This window comes from Saccostrea cucullata, unplaced genomic scaffold (assembly GCF_032062105.1).
Source record: "Saccostrea cucullata isolate Sc308-1 unplaced genomic scaffold, CSIRO_AGI_Scuc_v1 ctg661, whole genome shotgun sequence".
Taxonomy (NCBI): Eukaryota; Metazoa; Mollusca; class Bivalvia; order Ostreida; family Ostreidae; genus Saccostrea; species Saccostrea cuccullata.
The window spans coordinates 93292-115788 of NW_026919374.1; the positions used below are offsets into that span (position 1 = coordinate 93292).

Genomic DNA, 22497 nt, shown 5'->3' on the forward strand with positions numbered 1-22497 from the left:
ATGTTGACAGTGAACACTTTGTTGCCATATCATATCATTCTGCTCGTGTACGTCATCATCTGGGTCTACCTACAGTAATCAGCAACTTACCTGTACGTGATCTCTCTCTCTCTCTCTCTCTCTCTCTCTCTCACGTGTTCTTGAATTTTATAGTTTTTCGATATGGTTAAATATTCATCCTCACAACGTCATGGGGCCGGCGTGAGTCCACTCAAGTTCATGGGTCCCCAGACGATCTTTATTCATTTTTTCCGGACTTTTTGAGAATAGACACAGTCCCCTGATGGTATGGGGCTGCTAAGTATTATACTACATTTATCTTATTTTCTCAATGTCCTCAGTGCGTCCCGACCTAATCTTCTTTTGAAGTTCTTAAGATATGACAAATCGTCTGTTTAAATAGAATCGACTACTTTGACCTAGAGCTCGATACTGACAAAAAAAAGTCACAGCTTGCAACTTTTACTGTATTGATGTTCTCTTGCATCTCGAAGTGATAAATATAAACTTATACGAGTTAAGGCAGTGTATAGGTTTTGGTATGTTTCACCTCAGGACGTCGAACTAATTATGTGATTATTTGGTCATTACGACGCGCAGCCTAAGCGATGGGGTGATGTAATGAACCGATTGGCAGACGGCAGCGGACAGGCTTCCAGACGTCTGCTCTGTAAATACAGCAGACGACAGAACGTATTACGAGATTGTCGCGCATGTCTCCTCCTCTATTTCAATAAGTTTGTGTTTTTCTGTTTAGAAGTGAGAAAAAATACAGGTTACACTGTATTGGCTGTCTCGGTTATCGCGTTCAATGCTCATCTTCTGCAAACGGAACTTTGCCAAGATTAGCACTTAGGGGAATGTTTCAGCTGATGGTGTAGATTTTTTGCTGATTCAATAGAGTATAAGCGTGTACGATAATACTGATGGACAACTTTAAGTTTAAAAAGGAGTATATTGCACGCGAGGTTCGATGCTTACGGAATGTGTCGCCGGTCGAGGTTGGGGTGGGTTGGGGGTTTACTAAATGAAGATTTTCTACGGCTTGTACTTACCAGACCGTCACACAGGCTGAATACAGCCCTCGAATTTAAATCTTGGTTAATCCGACCCGTATAGAAACACCGTGACAGTCCAACATTCTCATAGCTCTCATTAAACCATGTATTATTTCTAGAAAAATATTGCACTACTAATGTCGGTGCTATAAACTCCTTGTTATAAGAAAGGTCCAAAGAAAAATTTCTCCCAAAGGCTGGGAGCACATATTGAACGTTTGAATCAAAATTTTGCACATAACTAGAACTTCTTTTTGATATAAAGTGTGTACTGTGAGTATTTCCATGTCGCCCGATTCGCACCGGATAGACTACTTCTCGTAAACCTGAAATAAGTAAAGCAAGACATTTTATGAATTGTAAGTCATATTTTGAAAATATGAATTATATATTTATGGTAATTGATATATTAATATCCAAAGAACACGTACCTGCACCATTACCCTCGCGAGTTTGCTTTTGGCCATAAATTAGCATTGGAACAAATAGCAAATAATGAATTTGGTATAAAAGTTTAAATGCCATTGTTTTTTCATTGTTTCCCCTTTAATTCCATCGGTTTGTCTTCTCACTCTAAACCTTAGCAAACGCGATCAAGTAAGTAGTGAAATACCATGTGCCTTTTGTACAGCTTCGAAGGTCACGCCCCCTTTCCCAACGCTGAGCCAATCAGTGACTATGACGTCCCCCAGTCTTGCCACATGAATGACAATTTTTTCCTACTCAATGATTGTGTGTATTTGTAGTATAAACAAATCTTACAAAGAAGGTCAACGACTGTCAATTGATTAATTTATTTAAACTTAAAAAAGAATTTTATTCAACATTTGGGTCTACGACCATTCAATGTTTTCTACTGAATTATTAATCACTAAGTATTTAAAATTAACTTTTATAAAATTTATGTAAATGATATTCCGAATTACTTCTAATAAATAACTCTGTATACTTCAAAGAAACAAAAATTCCCTTTTAGCTTTCTAATTAGCTAGTAGTTGAGTGTATGTATTGAAAGGGAGATAATCCATATTTTACACATATAAATGGCGAAATGACCTAATTCAATATTACTTGCCTATCAATGTTGAAATTTTATTCATTTAACGTATATTCTCTCATTCTTTAACTAAGCATACAATTACAAAGACAGGTTTATTTTGAGAATAATTCCAGTGCGTTAACGATGTGTAAATACTTAATTGAGGGCACATGCAAAAAATCTACGTTTCATTAAAAGTTTATATATTTAAAAAAAAAGTACATATATGGATAGTATATAGTTATCTATCTAGATGTTAGATTAGATTGAATTGAAATTTAAACTTTTAAATAAATGAAACACTTATTTTTAAAATCACGAAAATAACCACGATATACTTCTATATAAGTAAAATAAGCTGCATAAAGTTTAATAATTGCTTTAATGTTTCTGAGTATTTCTTTTTAGGTGGTGTATACAAATTAGATCGATTTATAAGGGTCAATACAAAGAAATGGAATGTTGAACTTTGCGGTGATTGAACAATCTCAGTATCTGCATCATTTACAATTAAAATAAATTAAAAATATAAAGCAATTTAATGAAATATATCCAAGTCTTTGTTAGTATTGTCATTTACAAGTCCTTAAAGTGGCGGGCACCTGCCTTAAGATTCAATGGCAAGATGTCCATTCAGAAGGCGTTCTTTAAGTAAAGTATTCATCATTACTTCGATCAAAGAAGGTCTTTGTCAATAAAACAAACTCAGCATCGGATGTATGAAAAGATTCTATGACCTGCTTCGATAGGAGGTGGGGGAGGGCAAAACGATGTTGAGCTCAGAAAAAATATATCAAATAATATACCATACTTTCCCTCATAGTTTTTATACATCCGTTAGGATCAAGAGAGGTAACTCTCTCTCTTTCTCTCTCTCTCTCTCTCTCTCTCTCTCTCTCTCTCTCTCTCTCTCTCTCTCGTGTTTCAGTAAAACCTGTCACTACACATATTGTTTACAGCACTTGAAATGTTTTATAGTTTTAATATAATGATAGCGTAAACAAAGTCGAAAATTGTTTCCCATAACCTTTTACAATTGCACTCTACATGGAAATTACTTCTTCTATTGTTCTTACATCCTTACTCATTGTTTGTGTCCTTCGTACACTCAGGTCGACCCTGGTGTAGATTGGGTCTGGTCAATGCCAGGAAAACCGCAAAACGGCCATTCACTGCTTTGGCACCCCTAATTCTACACGCACATGCTGCTAGATATGACGTAACCCTTCAGTTTATTTACTTTTTTATCCCTTTTAATCTACAAATTATCGTGAACTTCACAAGTAATTAAAAAAAATGCTCACTATCAGAGATACGATGTTTCTCCCAAACTCATTTTTTAAAGCTTTGATAATGTCAGTTGCGTAATACGTATATTTACATGTGCTTAGTTGTAAACAAAACACTTATGAACTTAGCGACTCTTTCTGGTGCAATATGCATGGGAATATACTTGCCTCTATATGCAGTACAAATACTTGCCCTGTAATCATTTAATCTGTAGGAGCATAAATGTGCCCGAATTCTTTGCTTGTTTACAAACACCCCCCTCCTTATTTATTGATTTAAATAAAATCATAAATCACTTTAAACCCCCGACGATCCAATTTAAAATTTGAAGGAAGTATGTGTCGCAGCGACCAGGACTTTGTGAGGCAATATACCCCTGTAATGTACTACTTTTCTGACGTCATCGGTTTGTTCCCCCCACGAAGTGTGGACGTCGTATCGATGCGTCATGTTTTTAATAGCGATGACTTCCGGATAGGGCCCCTGTATGAACAACTTTAAAATGGGAGGCGCTGAATTGTCATTTCAATTTTTGTATTCTCTCTCAAAAAAAAAGATCACTCATACATGTACAATAGGTGCTCATAAACAAACAACTCGTATGGTTGCTCATGACGAGGGTTGAAGCTTCTCTGATGCAAGTCAAACTCCAAAGTTCAAGGCCAAAAGGTTCAAAATTGTGGGTATCCAAAGGAAGGTTTTGAAGAAAAGAATACATTTTGAAATATGAAAGCCCTAGTACTTACTGTTCAAAAAGTTATAACCAAGGTTATCTTTAAGTGGGTCAAACTCTAAGGTCAAGGTCAAAATTATCTTATGTTGAAAGATCTTGTCACAATGAAAACACGTACTCGTAAAGAATGAAAACCCTAGCGCCAACTGTTCAAAAGTTATGGCAATGCTTAAAGTGTTTTCTTGTAATAGTGGGTCAATTTCCAAGGTCATGAGGTCAAATTTTCCAAATATATATAATTCTTTATTGAATAACTTTAAGCCACACGGCTGGTTGAAGCTTCTCTGATGCAAGTCAAACTCCAAAGTTCAAGGCCAAAAGGTTCAAAATTGTGGGTATCCAAAGGAAGGTTTTGAAGAAAAGAATACATTTTGAAATATGAAATGTACTTACTGTTCAAAAAGTTATAACCAAGGTTATCTTTAAGTGGGTCAAACTCTAAGGTCAATATATATAATCTTGTCACAATCTTTAAAGAATGAAAACCCTAGCGCCAACTGTTCAAAAGTTATGGCAATGCTTAAAGTGTTTTCTTGTAATAGTGGGTCAATTTCCAAGGTCATGAGGTCAAATTTTCCAAATATATATAATTCTTTATTGAATAACTTTAAGCCACACGGCTCATCAGTATAAGCAAAATTAAATATAAAGAACGAGTGGCGAGAGTCTGTGGGGGTGGAACCCCTAGTGTCCATCTGTCTGACTCCCATGCACCAACAAATACACAATATAATTCAAATTCTCCATTATTACATGAAAAATAACTATAGTATATAATACATGTATACATATAAATCAAATTATTCATTATAATTATCCATTGCATGGAGAATAAATTTTCCTAAACCATTTAAAACCCTAACATCATGAGAGCTGAGTAACTGAGTAAGCTTGTACATATTTGGAGATCTGAAATAATATGGTTTGATATATTTTTTCATCAAGTTTCATAAATAGGACATTCAAGCAAAAAATGATATTCATCTTCTATAAAGTGATCACTACAAATTGACATATTCTATTGCTTCTTTCAATTTTCTGATATCTTCCTGTTTCTATATTTAAGTTATGGGAAGAAAGCCTTATTCTTGTAATATTTTTCTTTAACTTATAATAAATAGGTTTTGTCAAATATGCATGGATTTTGGAAAAAATGTCACACACAATGTGCTTGTACAAAAACACTTTGTTGAATTTTGAAAAAAAAGCAATAAAAAAGTCGGGTACATCAACAAAGAACATTAGCTCTGAAGAGCTATTTACCGACTTCTATACCTATGAAATATATGATATGAACAGACAAACAGACAGCTAGAAAGACGGATGGACAGGGCAAAACGATATACCCCTGAATCTTCGAAAAATAACAGCTAAGAATGAAAAAAAAATAAAAAATAGACAATTACATGTATAAAGAAATTTGAAAAATTAAAGAAGTAAGCATATATAATCAGTTATACACATAAAAGAGTTTTAAAAATGTTCTTAATTTTGACAACGATTTTAATTTTGTATTTGAATTTCTACAATAAATCTGCTTCAGAAGTTAATTAAACTTGAATTAATATGTTAGAATTTTACAATATCTATATGATTGGAGAAATATTTCTTTCTGTCGTTCGCAAAGCACTTTTGAAAAAATCTATGATGCATTACGTACATTCGGGTGAAATTATCAACAATGTTTCATATACTGAGTATTCTAAGATTTCTTTATGCCAACCAATGGCACTAAATGTAACAAGAATGTTGTGAAAGTCTCATTAATTATAAATTTCGTTCACTGGTATAAGAGGAGATGGTGCTAGACTTAGAGACAGACGAACGAACTCCCCCAAAGATCCGCTAGCCTACAAAACTGGAAACATCTTCAAGAGGGCGTGTTAACTTATGGAACAAGAAAGATAACTCTCAAGAATTCAAGGAAGGCAAGAAAGGGATTCAGAATTCTTCAAATGAAGGACCACACAATCTTTCAGGGGAAAAATTATGAATAAGTAAAAATTTTTGTTTTTGTTTGTTGATTTGTTTGTTTGTTTTTATCAACTTCTCAAAACCCCGGAAAAAAGGAAACAGTACTGGTGTGAAAGCTTCATTATATGTACATGTAGTTTATTCAAGTTTGTTCAAGTCAACTAGATGTTTCGAATCCTAAGCCTGCTTCAACTCCTCGAACAGATGCAATAACGGTATAGGAACATCTAACTTTAAATTAGATTGAATCATGACCCCTGGGTAGTCGAGTAAGTCCGCAATGCATGGACAATTTTAAAGCCGTATAGATAACATCCCCGCATAGATTACTATATAGTATTATTTCATTTTTTCCCTTCAAATCTATGACCCCAGGGGTAGGGCGGCGCCACAAATTGAAAAGGTTAACATGGGAATATAAAGAAAAACCTTTTTTCAACAACAAAGACATGATTAAGGTATATGTACAAAAAATTTACAGCACTGTACACTGTACCTTTTGAACTGATAATTTTCCAAAATATTCTCAGCTTAAAATCATTCAAACATTATATGTTCTTCCACAACAACAAAAAAAAAAAAATAAAAAAAAAAAATAAAAAAAAATCAGCATATACTATTTAATTCACATAACCAGGTATTTATAGACCCTTGGTTTGTGGATGGGGTATTTTGTGCCATTTCATGATTCCTATAGATATGTCTGAATCCACTCGTTAATTAAAATAAAAATCAGCTCTAAATCGCTGAAATTATATCATTTTTTATAATCATCAAATTATTTTGAGTGCTATTTTCAGCGATGTCTAATTTTTATTTTAATGACTGCTATCAATCGCATGGATCACCACTATTAAAACACTTTTACAAAAGCCCCTCCCCCCCCCCCCCCTGGCCGGAACCCCGAAGCTCCTGGGTTCTAGAGATTTTGTAGGGTAAAAATGAGGTCTACCAAGTAGACATGTTTACATTTGCTAGACAAAACTGTGATTTACGTTAACTTTGACAATTTTAGGGGGGGGGGGCGCCGTGTGCGCCCCCCTTAAATCCGCCACTGAATAATCGATCTGTCCTTGACTGGACAATTAAGAAAATAAATAATCTGTTCCTGATCGTGCTATTAACCCACACATCCCTTACAAAGAAGAGCTTTGGTCTTGTCAGTTTTTTTGTTCTCAATCCGCGGTTCGGAGTCCGCTTATACATTGTAGCTTTAGGAGAGGATTGTACATTTTGGCCGTGGTTTGCGACGATGGGTCGTCCCCTAATACACGTTGACAACCAAGGCACGTGTCTAATTCAGTAGAAACTAGAGGTACTGTGAGCAATAAGCTACTAAATGATACCCCCCCTCGCCTCTCATATGATTATAATGGCAAAGTCCATCTTTTGCTGTGGCTGCGGGAAACCCAAAATATGTGTCGGATTAAAAAGTAAAATAGGAGCTGCACAATGGCAATATGTCAGTAATAAAGATTCTGTGAAAGTTTCATTAAATTTCACTCAGTGGTATAAGAGGAGTTGCGGAGAAGAGATGGATACCCCAAAGCATAACAGACGGACGGACGGACATACCGATTACAGTATACCCTCCCACTTTTCAAGCGGGGGGGGGGGGGGTAAAAAAGCAGAGGCATAAATAACATTAAAAGTTTAAAAGTTATGTCTCTGAAAAAAGTGAGCATTTATCATTTATCAATCATATCTCATCTGGCGAGATGTTTATGACAAAATGAAGGAAAAAAATAAAATTTTGAGATTACTACTCAGCATATTAATATTGATTCTCTTTTGTAAAACAAACAACAACAGTTGGGGAAAATTGAAATGGGGGTAGACAGTTGAGGGTCGGGGTACCGTAGGAGCCCACAGACTTACAAAAAAAAATAATGTATTAAATCTTATTTTATTTTGCACATAAAAGGGTGACCTGGTCGCCCTCTAAATCCCCCTGTGCACTGACTCGTAGCTGCTCAATATTCTATCGATTTTACAAGGATCGAATTTCGCGCCATCAGTAGCGGAAATAGAATTCATAAGACTCTGCGCATCAGGATGCGCACAGCGGTTAAAACCACAATTCGATGGAGGACGCCTTGTAAAATTCAGGTAAATAACGCCACTTTTACATAAGTTAGAGATGAGTGGCGTAATTTTAATCAATACAGGAATATTTAGTGGAGATTAGCGAATGCTATGGTGTAAATTTTATCAAGATATATCAATGATTCTCAAATGTACACGCTGGGTAAGTGTTAGCCTGTCGGTTTTCATTGTTCGCTAAATCGACCATGGCTTGTTGCTTGCGCCCGTTTTGTGCGTGTCGACGCAGGCTTAGGTGATATCTCGTTGCGGTGTAGTGCGCGCTAGGCAGAATTGATTTTACTTGGTGTATTTTCATCGTTTGTTTTCGTAATATGAAAGCAAAGGCACATTTCAAGAATGGGATTCCTTGCCGGGATTTTCTTTCTGCAGAAAACATGGGTCGTGATCTATAAATAGAACCAGTGTTTACTTCCTGTGAGATTTTGTCGGATGATCCTCCAACAGGAAACTCTTTTAATAGCTGTGATTTCCTGTCCAAGTTTTTTTTTTTCCAACAAGCATCCCCATTTCTTTGTTCTGAGATATTCATGAGGCCTTTGTTAGCGTTTCTAGTGATAAAGTACACAGGTCAAAGGTTTTACCAATAATCAATACCTACTGATTATGTATCTTGTGTGGCAGCTGTGTTTATTTGTCACTGAATGGTGAGACATCATGTTGCAGGGCTCTGCAGGTTAAATGAGGCATCTGTTGTTCAGTATTAACATTGGCAAGTTTCATAGGGATCTGCTGTGGAAATTGTATGCATTGGATTATAAATATGTTCACAGAATAGTGATTTCTAGAGAGCAGCTGATAGGGATGTGTAATTATTGTAAAGGCAAATTGTGATTGATTTTGATTGATTTCTTAGTCAAAACTTTTACAAGTCCATACCTGTATTTTAACAAGCAAAGGATCAGCTGTCATGTCTACAAATTACATAAAATAATTCTTTTTCACATCATATAATACTTTCTTGTACTTGTAGGCTATGAAGAGGAATGATATATTACTCACTTCAAGATGGTGTATGATTTTGATGTAAAGGAGTTTTGCCAAAACTTGAAGGCGACAAAGCCTCCGTATGAATGCCCAGTAAGATCATGTGGGAAAATCTACAAAAGCTATTGTGGAATTCAGTTTCATTTATACAACTTTGATCATGACAATCCAGAAAATAACTCCCCTTCACCAGGGAAGAAACCTGGAAAGAAAAAGACGAAGTGGGGCCACCACAGGTCTATGCGTCGGTCCCCTACACCACCAGAATTTGTTGTCCCACAACGCAGAGAAACTCTTACATATGCTGAGGCTCAGAGACTGGTTGAAATTGATTTAGAGGGTAGACTTCACAGAATAAATATCTATGAACCTCTTGAAATCATTACTCAGGATGAGATTGACAACCACCACAACACAGAGAAAGAGGAAAAGGCTGAGAAAACTCCGCTAAAGACGAAGGTCAGTGAAACGCAGAAAGCTCGCAAGGAGCCACCACCCCAGGGTCAATCTACAGTAAAATTACCAGAGGCTCAGTACAAAGTCATAGATGATTACATCAAACCAAACAAGATCTCAAACAGACAGAATTCATACTATCGCTATATTGAGAAGTCGTCGGAGGAGCTGGATGAGGAAGTGGAATATGACATGGATGAAGAGGTAAAATAATAGCGTATTTCTCAGGGTTGTCCCTCCCCTGGACTGGGGGGTACTAACCTGTCTATATTAATAATGTATTTTACAGGGATTTTCTTAATGTACCCTGCTGATTTAGTTTTTAGGTACAACCCCTGATTTCATTTGTCATTTAATCAAGCATGCAAGTAAATAAATCGATTTTGAAAATTTATTATGGCTTTCTAAATTAATTTGATCATTTATAGGACCATGCCTGGTTAGAAATCCTGAACAAAAGTAGGAAAGAAGATGGCATTGCTCAGGTCAAGCAAGAAGACTTTGAGTTGCTAATGGACAGATTTGAGAAAGAGGCCTTCTTTCAAAGTCAAACTTCAGGAAAGGACCTAGGTCCTTCCATAGATGAGGATGCAGTGTGCAATATTTGTCAAGACGGTGAATGCCAGAACAGTAATGTGATTTTATTCTGTGACATGTGTAATTTAGCAGTGCATCAGGAGTGCTATGGTGTACCATATATTCCAGAGGGACAATGGCTCTGTCGGAGGTGTTTACAATCCCCATCTCGAGCCGTAGACTGTTGTCTGTGTCCAAACAAAGGTGGGGCATTCAAGCAGACTGACGATGGCCGCTGGGCGCATGTCGTGTGTGCTTTATGGATTCCAGAAGTAGGGTTTGCAAATACAGTGTTTTTAGAACCTATAGATAGTTTTGATAATATCCCACCAGCACGTTGGAAATTATCATGTTACATTTGTAAGCAACGAGGTACGGGGGCATGTATTCAGTGTCACAAAACAAACTGTTATACAGCATTTCATGTAACTTGTGCTCAACAAGCAGGACTTTACATGAAAATTGAACCTATCAAAGAATCTAGTGCTAGTGGATTAACTGTGAGTGTTAGGAAGACAGTGTATTGTGATGTTCACACCCCGGCGGATTCCGACTGCATGCCTTGTCTCACCGGCGGCGACAGCTCCGAAGACGACAATAAGTCAGCGTCAGCCAAAAAAGCCAAGGAAAAGTCCAAGTTAAAAATGAAAAAGGCCCGAAAAATCTTAGCAGAGAAACGTAATGCTCTTCCTGTTGTTTCTATACCCATTATTCCACAATCCAGGTATGCATAGATCCATATAAATGTATTGAGAAAAAAATTTCATTCTGGACTCAAGATGTTATCTTATTAATAGACATAGTTTGAGTTTGCTAATTATAGAATCACTGAACTCCATGAACCAAGTTATCCAAATAAAAAAAGGATTTATGAATTTTTATGTGTTTAGTGAATGTAAAATTAATGCTAATGATATAGTAGATTTTAGTGTGTAAAATTTTTTCCTTCTTCATAAATTAAAGGTTGTCCAAAATTACCAACATGATCAGCTTACCTAAGAAGCAGCCATTCCTGACTAAGTTGTTGAGTTACTGGACATTGAAGAGGCAGTCCAGAAATGGTGTGCCCCTCCTTAGGAGGTTACAGTCAAATCACATGACCAGAAACAAGCATGAGGTAAAAAATAATCTCTCAGGCCCATTCCCCTCAAAAAGAGCCTTACTCCTGCTTAAAAGCAACATCCCCCCCCCCCACAAGAAGATTTGTTTTATTGTATCCAAGATTAATTATCTTGTATGGCAAAAATTATTTAAAAATCAGTATTCTTAAGTTCAAATAAGTATGAAATATTTTTTTTAAGAAGTCTCGTTTTTTCTTTGAAGACCAAAAATGATAAACAGAGTAACGCCCTAAAAGAGCAGCTGAAGTATTGGCAAAGGTTGAGACAGGATCTGGAGAAGGCTAGACTACTGGTAGAACTGATCAGGAAGCGAGAAAAACTCAAGAGGGAGCAGGTACCACAATATAAAACAGTAATGGATGCAAAAATGTAGATGAATTCTTAATACAACATTCTGAAAAACAAAAATCAGTAAAATGCTGTAATTTATCTATTGAATAAAGTGATAAATGTTAAAGTGATAATTTGTCACTGGTAAAAAATTCATAACTGTAGTACAACTTGAGATTTTCCTTCCCTTTATGAAAGAGGTTTACAGTCTGTGACAATAGGTTTCGTGAAGATGAAGGCAAATCAGAAATTGTTGTAAATAAAAATTCAGTGCTATATTGTATATCGTAGAAAAGAGATTTTATTTCACTCGTAAGACAGATATTTTCACTTGTTTTCGAAAATATCAAATAATTCTGTCCAACTTGTGAAATGCAAAGATTTCCAATTAAAAACATTAAATATCTATCTACTTTTGTATGATTATTTTTTTTGAGAAATGTTGAAAGTTGACCATATCTTTTCTTTCATTATAGTTAAAGGTACATCAGATGGCTATGGAGTTGCAGCTTCAGCCTTTTGCTGTGTTATTGCGCTCCACTCTTGAGCAACTAGTGGAGAAAGATTCCTCTAATTTTTTCACAGAACCGGTGTCCCTTGATGAGGTAAAATGAATTATTAGCATTAGTACTGAATAAACCTGAAATTCTCATTTTATGCCATTTTGTCTGAAATTTTCGTGCATAGATTTTGAAAGGGGAGTAACTCAAAATATGAAAGAAATAATGAGGAAAATCCTACCTGTGTGGCGAATCAGAAAAAGTCAAACACAAAAAGTCTACATGGAATAACAGAACAACTGATGCACAATTTTTAATGCAAAATTTTTTCATCATTGAAAAAATATGCAACCTGCATAAAACTATGTTTATAACCTGTGACACCGATTAAATATGCCATGCTTTCTTTATACACCGTAAAACAAAATAAAATTCTCTTGACAGGTTCCAGACTATCTTGAGTACATAGATAAACCAATGGACTTTGAGACAATGCGGACTAACATTGACAGTCACAAATATCGCACAATGGACGAGTTTGAGGCCGATTTCGACCAGATCATTAGGAATTGTATGAAGTATAATGCTAAAGACACAGTGTTCTATAGAGCTGCTGTCAAACTAAGAGATCAGGTGTGCTAACAATGTGGTTCATCTTTTTGTTTTACCATTCAGTCATTGTAGTACATATCCAACTTGCAATTTTAAATTATACTGTATAACAGGTTTAATTTGCAACAAAGCAATTTGTGCAATCTTTTGCAAAATTTTAAGAAAAATTTTAACATTTTTATTTAACTCTTTTCCCCCTGTTGCCACCATTTGACGCACTTGCGATTTCCCTAGAGTGTTTATCTGGCTGCCCCCTGAAGCCATTTTGACTGACTTGAAATGACTGACCATTACATTTAGAACATGCTAATTAAGTACCTAAACATCATCAAAGTGTCACATATTATATATCAATGTTTGAGGAATGGATTGAACTTTAGTATTGTCATATTATTTTCTAAGAATAATTAATCTACAATTAACAATATATAGGTGAAACCAGGTAAAATGAATTTTTCACAACTAATCTTCATATTATCCTTTCTATGAGAGAAATTTTCTATAAGATATACCAGTAAACTTAAAATATAATACCAAACCAATTAAAAGGCTCCTTATTTTTTGTTTAATTAATATTAATTAAGATAGATTAATAATGATAGGTAATTATCTTATACTTGAGCCAACTAAACTTCACAATCATGTTCAAGCAGGCATGTTTATAAATATTTTATATATTTAGTTGACCACTTCTTGCAAAAGTCTTGGGGATAAATTAATACATGTTTTTATCTAAATCAATGCCCTGATGAAAAAAACGCTGAAAGTAGATTATTTAGTACTCGTAAAACGCATGGGAAATCTGTGGCCGCCATTGTTGTTTTTGTTAAAGATTCTATGATGTTCTTCCTCTAACTTTCATTGTAAAATTTTATTTCTATTAATTAAATTCAACTTTAGAACTGATGTGAAAACATTGTGAATGCTAATACAATCCAAGGTATGTTACATAAAATGCTATTTTAAGGCTGAATTTTGCTTGTGACAAGGCCCAATTTCTTCTTGTAAACAGACTGGGGGCCATTGTTTTCACACAGGTAAATCTCAAGTGAATTCACACCAAGCTGTGACTTCACTAATTATAGTAACATTACCTAATGTGTAATACACATGATTGGCTATCATTTAAAACTGAATTTATTTAGAAACAGGGGAAATCACAGAGCTAATTTAGGGTTGTTGTGTGTATGCGTCAAATGGTGGCATCAGGGAAATGGGGCATAGCGTCAAATGGTGGCATCAGGGGGTAAAGGATGTAATGCATTAGGGGGAAAAGAGTTAATCAAGTTTGCAAAGATAACTCAAATATACACAAGGAGATTCACAATAGGACACTGCAGATCAAATGTAACTGTGTTTTGGATCATTACTTTCACAGAAATTATGTCATATAGAAAAGTCCCGTTAAGTTAAACAGTATTTCATGTGATTGGAATAAGATTTACGTACTGATCAATAAACACAAAAAAGGTAATTAAATATTTGTGATATTGTAGGGTGGGGCTGTTATCCGGACTGCCCGGCGTACAGCGGAGAGGGTGGGGTATGACCCTGCCACTGGTCTACACATGGAAGAAGTACCAACTATCCCGGAACCCGTTGTCTTAGAAGACAGTAAGTTGAACATTGGATGTCTCTTTCACGGCGTCTAACAGGTGTTAGAATACAGTTACCTGGAACTTGAGCGTTATGTCACCAAGATTCATGTTAGATGAAAAAGACAATTTATGCTCACTTTCCAAATACATTTTTACACCCATTCAATTTTTTATTGGCAGTTTGGTTGATTTTTTTTTTTTTTGATTGAGTTTTTATTAAAAAAAATTGATTTCAAGTTTAAATCAATGCAACCATTTGATACATTTGAGGACAGGGACTTCCTTTGTATTTCAGTAAGCTTGAGTTTTAAAAGGATTTTCAAATGGTAAAAAATTTGGCAGATTTAATTATAAAAACTAAAGAAGATTCCTGTTTTTCTTCAGTTGATAGCTTCTTAGAGGACAAAAAAGATGGCATGCCTCTTGAAGAACAGCTTAGAATATTGCTTGACAAAATGGACGTGGCAAACTCCTCTAGAAAACCAGGTTTGCCCTAATGAATGAGATTTTGCTTTTATATAAAGCCATCTTTAAAAAATTGTTTGGTTGCCCTCTCACGAACGACTGACTAAAAATGAATCGATGCTAAACTTTTGTTTTACATTCCAGGACACTGTATTTGTTTCCCTTTTTTCCTCTTATCCAGTCAACAAATATTTTAAAATGTTCTGGAAAAAAGATTTTCCCACCTACCTACCAACCCAATAATTTAACCCTAAGACGGGAGAGGGCAAGCAAACATTCTTTTACAGATGGCCTAAGTGGAGTTTATCTGAATTAAAAAAAATTATGTTTATTATTTGTAAATCTATTGATAATTATATCTGTTGATTATTGCAGGTAAATCTAAGTTAGCCAGACGGATAAGGAAGGAGATTGTGAAGGTGAGAAGGAAGCTGGCCATTCAGAAAGGTCAGCACACCAGTGACCTAGACGACACGGCCGAAACAGGTGAGATAACAAGAAATACCTGACTGGTGACTAGTTTATACCAACTCAGGGATAATTCGGTATTATCAATGTTGATAGATAAAAAAACTCTATTTAGGATGATAAAAAAAACCATTAGGGTTGCGAAATTTGTAACCATTTGATATACTGAAAGTAGAACATTAAAGGTGAATCTGTGTTTGAATTTAGTAGATAAGAGAAAATTTGAGTGTGTCTCATTATACTGGTATGTTTTAAAAAGGGCTGTGAGGTAGGTTAATTATAGGAGGTAACTCTTTTGAATACTTCATACAGATTTCTAGAAGTACATTGTAATGTTGTATTGATTTCCCCACAGCCTCAGACAACAATGACGAATCAGCACAAGAGGATGGGCCTGATCTCTCACACACGCCTAAGTCTCAAAAGTCAGCAGACAAGTCCACTCCAAAGGGATCCTCCAAAGACACCCCAACAAGAGGGAGGGGCCGAGGGAGGGGGCGTGGTCAAGTGGGGCGGCCCAGAAAAAGCCGCAACGATTCAGAAAGCGAGTCTCCTTTAGTAGGAGCTAGACTTATTGGTGTGTATTATTATGGTAGATGTTAATTTGTTCTTGTAATTTGGATCTTTTGATATCCTAAGGAAAGAGATGTAGTTTTGCTTGATACTTTCATGTGTATATAGAAAATAAAATTCAGCTTTTTGAGAGCCAAACATCTATATTTGTCTGCATTTTTATGCAGGTATAATAAGAGGAAAATGAAATTGTGAAAAGGAAGGATTGTTTTTCATTATAGAAAAGAGAAGGTCATCTGACAGTTCAAGGACGACAGAATCCTCCAGTACCTCCTCCAAGGACAGCAACTCCTCCCACCCAACACAGAGTGGGGTAAACAGGCGGACCTCTGTGTTGTTTGGGAAAAAGAACTTCCGCAACAATAAGAATAACGATAGCTCTGCTCCTAGTTCTCCAGGAACTCCTACCCAACCCTCTACTCCACCCCGCAGGAATTCCAAAGGTGGCCGCCCCTCAAAGCAGAAGGGGGACCATACAGACTCCCCACAACCTCCGGTCTTGGAGCCCATGACCTCGGGTCGCTCCTCCTCCAGAGGACCAACTAGTCCTAAGAGTCCAGGGGTCAGGAAACGCTCAGCTAGCGCGATTACTTCCCCTGACAGAGAGTCCAGACCAACTCCACCGAAAAGAACCACCTCTCTGAGCGAGCCCTTGTCGTTCTCTGACCCACCAGACATCACAAAGAGAGACAGTTTTCGCTACTACCGAGGTCCAGACAATCTACGCAGCTCGTCCGAGTCAGACAGCACCTCTGTGATCAGTTCCAGTGATGAGTCTCTAACAGACAGTTCCCTCGGGAGTTCAAGTTCTAACAGTCGATCAGGTAAATATCGTACTCAGTAGCTGAGAAAATGATAGGAATGCACACACAGTTAGGGAATGCACAGTATGTATTGTTCAGTATTTGTGTTAGCACATAGTTCAAGTTGGTCCTGTTGCAGTGGGCAATAGGGTTCAATGGACAGGTAGGAATCTCATTGTTGATATATCTAAATGTTCTGTTAATTCTTTTCAAGTTGCACTTGTATAAGTAATAAGGCTTTTAATGTGTCACTATTTACTGGATTTTTTTTAATCATGATTATGTGGCTAGTACAAAGCATCTTTCTGGAATGTGGCAAAAACAAATTCAAATGCAAAGTTTTTATATGTATATACATTTCGGCTGTACTGTGCTATTTATCATACTTTGATTGCAAAAATTTCATTTTTGGAAAATGAAGTGGAAAGGTTAAATCATGTTTTATAGAATTTTTGGTCATTATGTCAGATGCTTTGTGCTTTTCCCCTCTGCTTGTGTTCTTGTATGCTCTCGGTTCAGCATGTCATACTCATGCTTGGTGCGTGCTTTTTTCATTGCTGGTTCTAGAAGTAAATTCAAATGGACTCCCCAAATTATCTGAGGAGGGAACGGAGAGTGATTCCTCTGCCTCCCCCGCCACACGTCACCATGGTAAGCATGAAAACCTCGCCCCTCTCAGACACAATAACCACCGTAGTCATTCGCTGTCACATATAACAATGCCATAGTGGTGTCATAGAGCTTCTACTATAGCCACAATCATATAACAACACCAAGTGTAGAGTGCACATGTACTAATTATAACATGCTTTTGTTTTAGCTTTTAGAGATTTTGTGCTGGTTGTGATTGTGTTTATACGTGTATGTATTGGTATTAACCATAACTGTAATTTTGAGGGATTTAATAGTCATGAAATCTTAATGAAAACATATCAGATCATAAGAAGCATTTGTTGGTAATTAATGTTGCTGGCCTGTTTAGTTAAGGACATGAGTCAGTAAGATAAATTAAGAGGCAGTACATACAGTGTATATGGTGTTGTATCGCCAGTTGTTATGACATCTATGTTAATGTTGGAGGGAATCTGTGTAGGAGAGGGATAAAATCAGACATAAAAATGTCTGGCTAGATGACAAGCGAGAGTGGGATGGTGATGTAGTGTTTTGTCTGACTACCTAGTAGATGTGACGGGGGGAAGGGGTCAATATAAGATTTGGGTGGTGATGTAATGTTTTGTCTGACTAGATGTGAGGGGGGGAAGGGGTCGATATAAGATTGGGGTGGTGAAGTAATGTATTGTGTCTGACTAGATGTGATTGGGGGAAGGGGTCGATATAAGATTGGGGTGGTGATGTATTGTTTTTTGTCTGACTAGATGTGATGGGGGAAGGGGTTGATATAAGATTGGGGTGGTGATGTAATGTATTGTGTCTGACTAGGCTTCTGTCTCTTTGCAGTGTTTCCCTCTGAAAAACATGGATGCTAAACTTCCTGATGCGTCTACCTCAACAAAAAGCATTCCACAATCCCCAGCAATTTTTTTTTAAATTCTAAAAGGGGATGAAATTTTAGACAATTTTTGATATACCCTTGATGATTTAATTTTTTTCTTATACAAGCTGGTTATAATGCCAAAATCTTGTTGTCATTACTGTCGAGTTTGTTTTTTTCTGATCTTACTGGAATCTATAATGATAATTTACTGCAGCTAATGGCATATATTCTTTGAATTTGAATGACACTGCTATTAACAGACTCGACAGCTAGTTGTATGTGTTTTTCTGGGGGAAATCGCTGCTTCTTGCATGCTTTGTGAGTGTCATTTTCGAGCATCACGGGGCGAAGTTTCAGGAACTGATAGTATATGGACAAAACATTGATCAGTAAATTTTCACCTATTCATTTAATTAAGTAAAACTCAAATCTTTCAGGAATTAAAGTTTTATTTAAAAAAAAAAGGAAAAAAATTACATAGAAATAATTTAAATTTGAATAAATTTGCAATATTTATTTTTAAAAGTGCATGGAAAAGAAGAGACAAAAATGTTATTTCTTTTATTAAAAAAAATTAATTCTACTGGAAAAAAAAAAGAAGAAAGAAAACAATTTCAGTTTCCACCTTTAATTTTTTCCTTAACAGCACCTGATAATGGATCAGGGTCAACTAAGCTCTTAAATAGTGGTGTTTTGCTGCGGAACTCTGTTACTAACATACCTGCATGCTCCTGCACCTCTCTCCCTGCTTCCTCGCATGCCAAGCTTGTGTGTGAACCAGATTGTATAGAGATATTTTTGGCTGATCGTTGTGACAAGGCTATTAGCCTGGGTACAATGAATCAGACTGGGTCTAATTTGATTGAAAATGTTATGGGGGTTCAATCCTATAACCTCAGGTCAGGGAAAATTACCCCTCCAAGAAGAGCTTCAGGAAAGACTGGTGAGAAAGCGGCTTCCAATGCGAGCCTGTCGAAGAAAATGAGACCAGGACACAGCAGAAATGGAAGTCAGGTCAAGAAGCCACTGACTAAAGTTGAAACTGATTTGAATTGTAGAAGTGTATCCAAAAAATGTCCTTATTGTGAAAATACTTTTCATTCTGACTTAAGTTCAGTTATTTTTGACGATGCCAAAAATGCACGGTCTCTAAGACCAAGAGTTTCAAAGTTTATACCAAAGAAATTTCAAGATTCTCCAAATCTGAAGAATTTTAAATGCCAAGACCTAGGTAGTGTACAAGACAAACCTGTCACTTCACCAGAACAGACCTGGGTGTTATCCCAACTCATACATATCACAGACTGTAAACTGAGGCCCAGAAAGGGGTCTAGTGATCTCAATCAATCGGACACTGACAGTACCATATTTCCACACTCAGACACAAGTATAACAGGTGTGAACAAAGCTGACATGCATCAAGGTACATCCTCTAGTTTTGCTGTTTGCTGTGGCTGAATTTTTTTCTTTTTGTTGGCTTTTCTATTTTTCTTGGCATGTTGTTCACTTTTTTCTACAACATAAGTCTAGGACTGACATACATTTAACATATTAAGTTTTAAGGAATAAATTCAATGTTTATTATAAGACCATTATCCAATGCTAAATAGATTGAGTTCAAGTTCAATAATTCTGAAGACTTTAATTTCTTTTTCATACAGTGTATGTCAGTCTCTGGAGTTTCATTGCTACATTTTATTTTCTCATCATTTTGAGTTAGATTTGTTATTAATCATATTTTTAACAAAGTGGCTCATAAGCTCAAAAATATTTAAAAAAGAATATTTTTCATACATACATCATTAAATTCATATATTTTCACCATGCAAACTTGAGATTTTTCATGAAAGCTTCACATACATTCCGTGATGCTTTATTTAAGACGTTTTTGTTGTAGGACGGGCACATCGGAGTGGAAGCTGTGACTCCGAAGACTTGATCCCGCTGGAGCCCCTTGACCTAGTTTGGGCTAAGTGTCGGGGATACCCTTGGTACCCAGCATTGGTAAGTCCTGGAAAAGATCAATTGGTCTTCATTCTCCAGTTTGCTATAAAAAGGTCTGAAATCATTAATCGCAATCTCCACATTATTCTATTACAACCATTTCAAGGCAAGATTAAGTTAATCAGACTGTTACTGATTTGTTTTTGATTGCAGATTATAAATCCGAAAATGCCAAAAACGGGTTACTTTCACAATGGTGTACCGATACCAGTTCCACCTGATGATGTTCTAGCTCTCCAGAGAAAGTACGATGAGCCGGTCTACCTCATACTGTTCTTTGACACCAAACGCACATGGTAAATTCGCTCTTATAAAAGATTACATGAAAATATTAGGGGTGCTGTCCATAATTTATTTACATTGCAGTGAGTTAAAACAAAGTACATGTATAGATTTTACTCTGGATGAATAAACACTGTTTATATTAAACATGTTGGAGAAAAAAAATGTAAAGACATTTTCATTTATCTGCTTATATCAGGCAATGGCTACCGAGGAATAAGTTGGAACCACTAGGAGTGGACTCTGGACTAGATAAAGCTAAATTACTAGAGAACAAAAAACCCAACGTCAGGAAAGCTGTTCAAAAGGCTTACGAAAAGGCGATCCTCCACAGATGTAGTGTCACAGGAGAACCGAATCCACTGTCAGGGGACTCAGAATTAGAGGACCAGGATTAAATACTAAAAATACCTGTCAGGTGTGGAACCAAACTTGGACAGTGTCAAAGGTCTGGGGATTCAGAATCAGAGAAACTAGGACTAAGTACATTTGTACAGCAGTCAGGTGTGAAGTCGCACATTGACATTGAGTTTACTTGCTTTCACACCAAGATATGAGCAGGCACCGCAGTCTTTTATCCTACTTTTTCTTGGACATAAAAATATTTTGGAGTTGTGAAAAAGGCTAAAAATGGCAAGTGTGGTCTCAGATGGACAAACAAGACAAGATTCTCACTTTTCTAAACAGGAAGCTTCATGTAGATTCTTATTTTCTTATCTTAGAGCTTAAAATCTGAATGTTTGGAGGTGACTTTGTGGAATATTATAAATAGCTGTAGTTTTCAGTGCCGTGTATTTTTAATGAATTGGAATTACTAAAGTAATCTAGATCTTTACTTATTATGAATTTGAATATTGAAATCCTCCATGAAAAATGAAATTTGATTCTTTTGCCATTAAATGGCATGAACAAGTAAATATGTACAAATTTTAATGAACAAATTATTCTATGGACCCTTTTCTTATGAAAAAGAAAAAAAAATGTACTTGCATGTTCATTTTAAAGAAAATCAAAGAAATGTTATTTATTGTGATGGATGATAATAGAGAATTTTTAACTGAATGTGAGAGGATTGTATGTCTGATTATCAGTACTTCACCCCCATCTCTCACCGAACAAAGAAAATTGCAAAAGTAACTCATCCAATTGAAAGGTGACCTGCTAAGGAGATACGATTTGATCATTGTAATGTATGTCATCTGATGTGTATGTTTTACTAGCTAGGCAACATGGTCCTGTCTGTTCTATTGATTGTTACTATTTATTGTTTCTTTATATAAGTCATTTGTTTTGGTGTTAAGAACTTCATTTTGTATGTATATCTGTTGTTATTGATGGTTCAAAGTATGTACAGGTTTGTCCAAAAATTATATAACAGATTTTATTGGATCAAATGTTATTTGTACGTCTGAATTGTCATTTGATGCCTCATTCACATACAGACTAATGTTTTGTTTTGTTTTTTTTTTATTCTTTTCAAAATTCATTTTTTTTTTGAGTATGTGGTGCAGTTAAAAGTAGGATTCTTGGTAACAAGGAATAACCCTTGTAATGAAAAGAAAAAAAAATTAAAAGCAATACCCGATTTTTTTTTTAATTACTGCCATATTCAATTTCCATCTCCAGCAGCATTTCCTCATTATTTTATTCAAACATATTTTTAATGAACTTGTGTTTTGTACAGAGAATAAATTGTATGAATTATTTTACTTGTGTTGTATTATTGAAAGACTGGATTGTGATGAACATGTTTACTGTTAGTACATTTATCAACTTTTAATTAGTATATTTCACACCTTGAAAGAAGGTTTTAGCCTAAACCACAATGTAAACCAAACTTCATAGTTGGGTGACTGTGCATGATTTTCCTTTGAAGACAATTGATCCAAACCTGGTCAGGAAGCTACAGATTTTACTCTAACAAGATGTGTTTGTGAAACACTGATTCCCCTGTATAGCAACATAGCAAAGATTAAACTTTTTCTTAAATGCAAATTTAATATATTGGTACCAAAAGTAGGGTACATTTG

At 35.9% G+C, this 22497-nt stretch overlaps 2 protein-coding genes across 6 annotated transcripts in view; one reads left to right on the forward strand and one right to left on the reverse strand.

Moving 5' to 3' along the window:
- The window catches only part of LOC134230035 (A disintegrin and metalloproteinase with thrombospondin motifs 9-like), a 90301-nt gene extending 88658 nt beyond the window's left edge, over positions 1–1643 (reverse strand). The window contains exons 1-2 of the mRNA XM_062711811.1: positions 1490–1643; positions 1056–1384 (exon numbers count right to left, since the gene is read on the reverse strand). Coding sequence (XP_062567795.1) covers positions 1056–1384; positions 1490–1583 — 423 coding nt within the window. The 5' untranslated portion in view covers positions 1584–1643. The remainder of the gene's footprint in view (positions 1–1055; positions 1385–1489) is intronic.
- A 6475-nt stretch (positions 1644–8118) lies between these two features.
- On the forward strand, positions 8119–22176 carry LOC134230045 (peregrin-like). Of its 5 annotated transcripts, none has more exons than XM_062711825.1 (17): positions 8119–8203; positions 9171–9844; positions 10069–10940; positions 11180–11333; positions 11540–11671; positions 12144–12272; positions 12612–12800; positions 14276–14393; positions 14762–14863; positions 15218–15328; positions 15666–15887; positions 16105–16707; positions 17254–17337; positions 18828–19604; positions 20079–20185; positions 20339–20481; positions 20667–22176. In XM_062711825.1, exons 2-17 carry the CDS (start codon positions 9206–9208, stop codon positions 20863–20865), a joined length of 4581 nt encoding a protein of 1526 aa, XP_062567809.1. In that variant the 5' UTR covers positions 8119–8203; positions 9171–9205; the 3' UTR covers positions 20866–22176. The 5 variants fall into 5 exon arrangements, with proteins under 5 accessions (XP_062567809.1, XP_062567803.1, XP_062567818.1 ...); XM_062711819.1 differs by lacking the exon at positions 8119–8203 and adding an exon at positions 8748–8767; XM_062711834.1 differs by lacking the exons at positions 8119–8203; positions 17254–17337 and adding an exon at positions 8748–8767.
- Positions 22177–22497: the final 321 nt, after the last annotated feature.

Excerpts from the sequence above, each read along its gene's own strand:
- LOC134230045 (XM_062711825.1), top strand. The coding sequence starts at position 9,206 with ATGGTGTATGATTTTGATGTAAAGGAGTTTTGCCAAAACTTGAAGGCG. Across the intron at positions 12,273-12,611 it reads AACCGGTGTCCCTTGATGAG|GTTCCAGACTATCTTGAGTA; the intron begins GTAAAATGAATT and ends TTCTCTTGACAG. Across the intron at positions 15,888-16,104 it reads AGTAGGAGCTAGACTTATTG|AAAAGAGAAGGTCATCTGAC; the intron begins GTGTGTATTATT and ends TTTTCATTATAG.